Source organism: Humulus lupulus, chromosome X (genome assembly GCF_963169125.1).
Source record: "Humulus lupulus chromosome X, drHumLupu1.1, whole genome shotgun sequence".
NCBI classification, from domain to species: domain Eukaryota; kingdom Viridiplantae; phylum Streptophyta; class Magnoliopsida; order Rosales; family Cannabaceae; genus Humulus; species Humulus lupulus.
The window spans coordinates 223,803,445-223,810,587 of NC_084802.1; the positions used below are offsets into that span (position 1 = coordinate 223,803,445).

The 7,143-nt window shown below is 39.8% G+C and overlaps 1 protein-coding gene across 1 annotated transcript; it reads left to right on the forward strand.

Moving 5' to 3' along the window:
* Window positions 1-596: 596 nt before the first annotated feature.
* LOC133806806 (uncharacterized) lies at window positions 597-1,505 on the forward strand. The gene is made up of 2 exons (XM_062244893.1): window positions 597-890; window positions 1,011-1,505. The coding sequence occupies exons 1-2, from the start codon at window positions 597-599 to the stop codon at window positions 1,503-1,505; spliced, it is 789 nt and encodes a 262-aa protein (XP_062100877.1).
* The last annotated feature ends 5,638 nt before the right edge of the window (window positions 1,506-7,143 follow it).

Consider the following 7,143-nt stretch of genomic DNA (forward strand, 5'->3'; position numbering starts at 1 on the left):
CCAACTTTCAGCTCGTTGGCTCCCTCAGCACAAGGGACCTAAGTTGGGAGGCGCGTTAGAAGGGATCCTAATAGCTATGGGCGAGGTGGATAACCCAATGCAGAGTTCCAATTCCACCTCATCCTGCTTGATGACTTCCCCAACCAAATGAGTCAAAGCTTGAAAGAACCCAGAGAAAGCAAAGTAGCAGGCCATAGCAAGAGGACCGCCCCTCGCCATTGCAAGTCAGCCCCACGCCCGTATGGAGCCTGACTTGGGGGGCAAATGTTATACCCAAAATTTGGCATTGCCATGTTGTGCCCCGCGAAGCGATGATGTGTCAAGGAAAAATGGAAAGACACAACAGTCGCCACTAATCACCAAGAAGAGTGACCCTCGCCACTCTCCCAACACTTAGGCAGAAGCGGACCTCACGAGCATTGATCTACTTCTCCCATTGCGTGAAGCCAAATGATCCCCAAATGACTATGCTGGCGCCAATCATAAGAAGAAAAGGGCCCTAACGAATTTCCCTAGTCAGTCGTTTGAAGGATATGCATATTACAAGATCTTTGTTTATTTGCCCTAGTCAGTCGCTGAAGGATATGCTCTCTTCCATGGCGAAGAGGAAGAAGCTGATTCGTAGGCCTGAAATTCATTCTGATGATCGGACTAAGCTGTTATCTCCTAAGGTACAAGCGAAGGATGTTCATTGTTCTGAGGGAGATGGTTTCGTTGGACAGGAGCCTGTCAATCTTGAGGATTTAGAAGTGCCTGGGTCAGGGGTTTTGCAGGTTGGTGATATGGTTCGACCGAGTATGAATGCCCAACATGCTGAGGCTTTGGATGATGGATTGGGTACGGATATGAGAAATGCATCTTGGGTGGATAGGATTGAAGGAGGGGATAAGGTCACAGAAGGGGACTTTCAGTCAGAGGCTCAGCATCAATGGCAACAATTTAGATCGAGTAAGCTTTCCTTTTCTGAACTGAAACTTGAATTTACTGAACCTCTGTATAGAAATGGGTAGAAGCTGGCTAAAGTTGATATTGAAGAGGTGAAAATTCAATCTGCAAATTGGAGTGCTGCTGTTGTATGCATGGTGCTTGGAGCAAACCCTCCAATGGCAGTGTTTGAAGGCTTTATAAAAAGAGTTTGGGGCCATCTAGGGATTGCTCAAATATCTAGAATGACGTTGGGGCTAACTTTGGTCAAATTTAATGATGAAGCAACAAGAGATCATGTTCTAGAGAATGGTGTGCTTCAATTTGATAGGAAACCTGTCATCATCAGGCCATGGATAGTAGATCTTAGTGCTATTCGTCTCATCCGTTCTGTCCCGCTATGGATTCGGCTACATGACCTTGGACTTCAGTATTGGGGTAGCAAGTGTATCAGTGCTTTGGTGAGCACTATAGGCAAACCTCTTCTAGTAGATAAGCTTACTAGGGAGCGTTCTCGAATTCAGTTTGCCAGGGTTCTAGTGGAGATGGAGATTACTGATAATCCTCCTCAAATTTTTTAGTTTATTAATGAGAATGGCCAGATTATGGAACAAGGAATAGAATATGAGTGGCTGCCTACTAAATGTAAGAGTTGTTCTGGGTTTGGGCACTCTATGGTAGACTGTCATAAGGAGCATAAGACTCTTTGGGTGAAAAAAGAAGCTGGTTCTAAAGCTGAAGTCCTAGTGGAGCAGTCAAGAGATTCAATGGGGCTTAATGAAGAGGAACTAGGGGAGCAAGCTGGAGCGTCTGATGTAGTGGATAATTCAGTTTCGAATGTTAAAGAGGTTACGCTTTCAGGGCAGGACAACTCTGGTCAGTTAAAGGATCTAAGTAAGGATGAGGTATGGCAAACTCCTAGGCGTGTTGCTACTTAGAGTAGGCAGGGTCATATCACTGGTGGTAATACTAACCCGGCTATTCAGACTCAAAAACAGACCAATCAATTTGTTGTTCTTCAGGAACAGAAAAAGGGTGGTAAGGATGGGCATCTTGGAGGTAGTTCTTCCAATGGATAAGTGTAATATTCTGAGTTGGAACTTAAGGGGGCTGAACAGTGCGAATAAAAAAATTTCAGTCCAAGATGTTTGTAGAAGGAATAAGATTGGAATTGGTGGTTTGTTGGAAACTAAAATGAGGGGGAATAAAATTGGTGAGTTCATGGAGCATAAATTTCCTAATTGGGAGTTTTACTCTAGTCCGATAATTGAGGGTATACTCTTAATCGCTTGGAGGAAGGGGGTAGTGAGAATGACTGTATTGGAGGAGTCTCATCAGTTGGTTCACTGTAAGGTTAACTTGGTAGGCCAGATGGATATTTTTTATGTTACCTTTGTCTATGGTTATAACTTTTTAGAGAATAGAAGAAGCTTATGGCAAGATTTAACTCGGATTTCGCTATCAGTAAAAGCTTGGATAGTGTTAGGGGACTTTAACGCCCCTTTTTCTGGTTTGGATAGGTCTGGTGGTAAACCTATATCAGGTATTGAGTTGGCAGATCCTTTAGGTTGGCTAGCTGATGCTAAAATTGAGGCTCTTAAAAGCATAGGATCTTATTTTACTTGGACAAATAACCAAGATGGCTAAGCTAGGATTTACTCAAAGATCGATCATATGTTCATGAATGAGGATTGGTTGGACATGTTTCCTCAATCTTTGGCTGTTTTTAGTTGGGAGGTAGTCTCTGACCACTGCTCCTGTGTAGTGTCTAATATTCCCATGGAGGCAATGGGAATCAAACTTTTCAGATTTTTCAATTTATGGACTGGCCATTCAGACTTTAAACAGGTTGTATTGAGTAGTTGGAGGGCCCCTATAAGAGATTCTGGTCTTAGAGCAATCTATCTTAGGCTTATGAGGTTGAAGCATAGACTTAAGAAGTTCAACAGGGACTATATTGGAGATGTTGGGTTCAACTATCAGTCGGCTATGGTGGCCTATCAAGACGCTCAATTTCAAGCCCAAGTGAATCCTCATGATCTCAGATTGCAAGAGGCAGTTAAGGAGAGGGCTATTGAGTTTCATTTACAAGAGCACATGTATCACAGTTTTCTTGCTCAATGCAGCAAGATAAATTGGATTAGGAAGGGGGATATGAATACTTCATATTTTCATGCCTACTTGAAGAAGCGTAGAGCAGAGAACACTATTGTTTCTTATATTACAGATCAAGGTCTTCTGGTAGATGATTTTAAGGAGGTGGTAGCCCATTTTGTTGACCATTTCAAGAGCTATCTTGGCAGTCCCAGTTCTGCTACTGGAAAAATTGACCTGCAGTGTATGGAATTGGGGACTAAGCTTTCTGTAGAGCAACAACTCTCTCTCTTAAAACCCTTTTCCAATAAGGAAATAAAAGCTGCATTGTTTGGTATTCCTAGCACTAAATCCCCTGGTCTAAACGGATTTGGCTCAGGATTTTTTAAAGAACTTTGGCAAGACATTGGTCAGGATATCTGTTCAGCAATCACACAAGGTTTTTCAACATGCCAATTCCCTTATGAGCTTCATGATACTACTTTGTCTTTGGTTCCTAAGGTCCCTAATCCAGCTCGGGCCTTAGATTACAGGCCTATTGCTTGCTGTTCTACACTATATAAAGTTATGGCTAAACTGTTATGTTCCCGATTGGCTGTGGTGCTTCCTTTTCTTATCCAGTCTAATCAGGGTGCGTTTGTAAGAGGTAGGTTGATTGCTCATAATATAATGATACTTCAGGATCTCATTAAGAATTATGGAAGGGTTGTTACTTCTCCTCATTGTGCTATTAAAATTGATCTTAGTAAGGCTTACAACACAGTTGACTGACAATTTCTTGAAGATCTTTTGAGGGCCTACTATTTTCCTATGAAGTTTATTGGCTAGATAATGTCTTGTGTGAGAAACACCTCCTATTCTTTATTGATAAATGGCAGAGTTCAGAGTAGATTTAAGGATGAAAAGGGACTGCGTCAAGGGGATCCTATGTCTCCCCTTCTCTTTGTGCTCATTATGGAATATATGACAAGAAGTCTTCAATTGGCTGCTCGGTCTTCTTTATTTCGTTATCACCCTATGTGTAAGAGTCTTCAGCTACTTAACTTGTGTTTTGCTGATGATATAATTCTGTTTTGCAAAGGATCTCTCACGGCAGTGAGTATTCTTAAGGATGCACTTAGGAAGTTTAGTGAGGCTACTGGGCTGCCAATCAATGCCAATAAGTCTCATATCTATTTTGGTGGAGTTAATGCAGCTGAGAGAAGAGTGATTACTCAGGCCATTCAACTTCCTGAGGGGAGCTTTCCTCTTCGTTATCTTGGGGTTCCTATGAGACCAACCAAATGGAAACATGAGGATTGTGAGACCATTGTGCATAAAATTAGAACTAAGTTGTTTTCTTGGTCTAGTGGCATTTATCCTATGCTGGCCGGTTATTACTCATTCATACTATTTTATTTGGCCTGAGAAATTATTGGATGAATGTGTTTATTCTGCCTCAAAGTATTGTCAAGGAGGTTGAGAAATTATGTAGATTGTTCCTGTGGGGGGCCTCAGGGATTCGAAGTAAACTCCATCTCTAGCTTCTTGGCAGTAGGTTTGCCTTCCTAAGGCTTATGGAGGGCTCGGGCTTAGAGATGGGGCTAGCTGGAACAGAGCGCTTCTAGCTAAATATGTGTGGGCTGTTTATGCAAAACAAGACATTCTTTGGGTCAAATGGATCCAGAATGTATATTTGAAGGGGGTTAATTTTTGGAATTATGTGTTGAAACAGGATAGCAGCTGGTATTGGCGGAAACTTTGCCATTTAAGGAGCAAGTTCAGTGAAAGAGAGGTGTTTGCTACTGGTATTTCAGGGAAGTTCAAGCCTTCCAAGCTATATAACAGTAAAATAAACCAACAACTTGTGGAGTATAAGAATGCAATTTGGTGTCGAACAATCCTTCCTAAGCACCGGTTCTTGCTATGGCTGGTGGTCAATTCTTACCTCCTAACTAGAGACAATTTAGCTAAGTTCAACATTCAGCTGAATAGCTTATCTTGTCCAGTTTGTGAAGACCACTTGGAAAGTCATAAACATCTGTTTTTTGATTGCTGCCTTTCTAAGAGGATTTTATCTTGCATTTTTACTTGGCTTGGGTTTCAAGCGTAGTCTAATAACTTTACTGATTGGGTTGTTCGGCTCAGTGTTGGGCAGAATGGCATTGTGGATTCTATTCTAAATATGGTGTTAGCTGCAGTGATCTAACACATTTGGAGGACTAGAAATATGTGCTTTTTTATGGGTATTCTTTGACAGCTAATTGTATAGCAAAGGATGTGATTACCTTAGTTAAGTATAGGTTATACATTGTTCATAACAGGAAGTTATTACCTTAACATAAGCTTTTTATAAGGAAACTTCAATGTATCTAGAGTGAGGTTTGGGGCTGTTTTGGCCGAGTTCTAGGATGTGCTAGTTGGGTGGTTTGCCCTTGGTTGTAATTGTCTGTTTGTTCAATGAAGTTTTTTTCCTTCTTGATCAAAAAAAAAAAAAAAAACATGTAAATTCCTAAAACATGCTCTTATGAAATTGATACAAAACAGAGTAAAGTACATAAACTTACATATACGCAGTGAAACTAGAATGACTCATTCATTCAATCTCTCTAACCTTTGATTCCTTTCTGTAGCAGAGTATTATCAAGAGATTGAACTAGATCAGTAACACAGTCTTCCTCACCAAACCTTTGATCAACCTAGAACTAGTGTGGGCTGGTTACCAACACATGAGATAGAGATCTAAAAGAGAAAAAGAAGAGAGTGAGTGACCAAGAAAGGATTAGACTGTCTAGGTTTTCACTTACCCAATGAATCAACTGAGACTAACTTATGAAAACCTTAGATATATATATATATATTCCTTATACATGCAACTTAATGGGCTTTATTTAAATTTAAATTTAAGTATACTTCCAAGTTTATCTGCAATCAATGACTCGGCTCATCTGGCAATAATAACGATGCCCAGCACCACCCCACGATCCAAAAATCAAACAGATAAGCACACACATGCAATAACAGAGCTAATAAGCATTTCAATAGCTTTCACACTCAGAATCATGCCTTTAAGTATGTATTTTCATATTCATGCTCAATCATAGTGCAAATAAGCACGTTCTTAGCATTAACAAGAAAATAACAGTGCTATTAAGCATTTCCCTAGCATTCAGAAACAAAAGTAATGCTAATAAGCACGCACCTAGCAGTTATAAGAAAATAACAGTTCTAATAAGCATTTATTTAACATTCATAGTAGCAATAGTGCTAATAAGCGCGTCCTTTATCATTCACATAGCAGTCAAGGGCCAGGCCCTATCTGTATAACTCATGCTTCCTATTCAAGCATGCAAATAAAGCATATATATTACAATTAAGCAACTAAGCACATAACCACAGTAATAGTTACCAAACCCTGAATCGAGCTTGTCTTTAGCGGCAAGTGTACATGCCCAGCCAATCTTTAGGAACCCTTAACCTAGACCGCTCTGATACCAAGTTGTAACATCTGTTATATTATTTTATAATATAATGTAATATTATATTATATTATAATATAATGTTTTAGATTAAATAAATGTGACAAAGAGTGTCATATATTGTAACATATAATAGAGAGTTACAATATTTAGATATATGAGATATATCTAAATAATGTAACATATTTGGTGTTACAAATTTGTAACTTCCAAATATTACCCTTTATTGTGTAAATTTGTTGTTACACAATATTGAGATGAATTTCATAAAACCATGTGTGAAATGGCTGTTAGAGATATGATTTTAACCCCAATAATGTGTTTTGGGAGTTACAAAATCATTTGGGAGGGTTTGGAAAAACAACACATTTTTAAGTGCTGAAATTGGTCGGTGGCCGCGGCCACTGAATGTTGGTGGTCGCGGCCTATGGGACAGAGACTAGTGGCTGCGGCCACTAATGTCTCTGGCCGCGGCCACAGGCCAAAAACTGACCAATTTTTCAGTTTTTTCAATCTTTGTTGAACGGCCCAAAAAACTCAAATAACTCCCAAATCTCATTTTTAATTTCATATTAATCCAATTAAACATTGGTAACAGCCATGGGGGTTGGTGGAATTTGAAATTCAAAGGGTGTCTCTAAACTCTATAAATAGGAGCCTATATCTC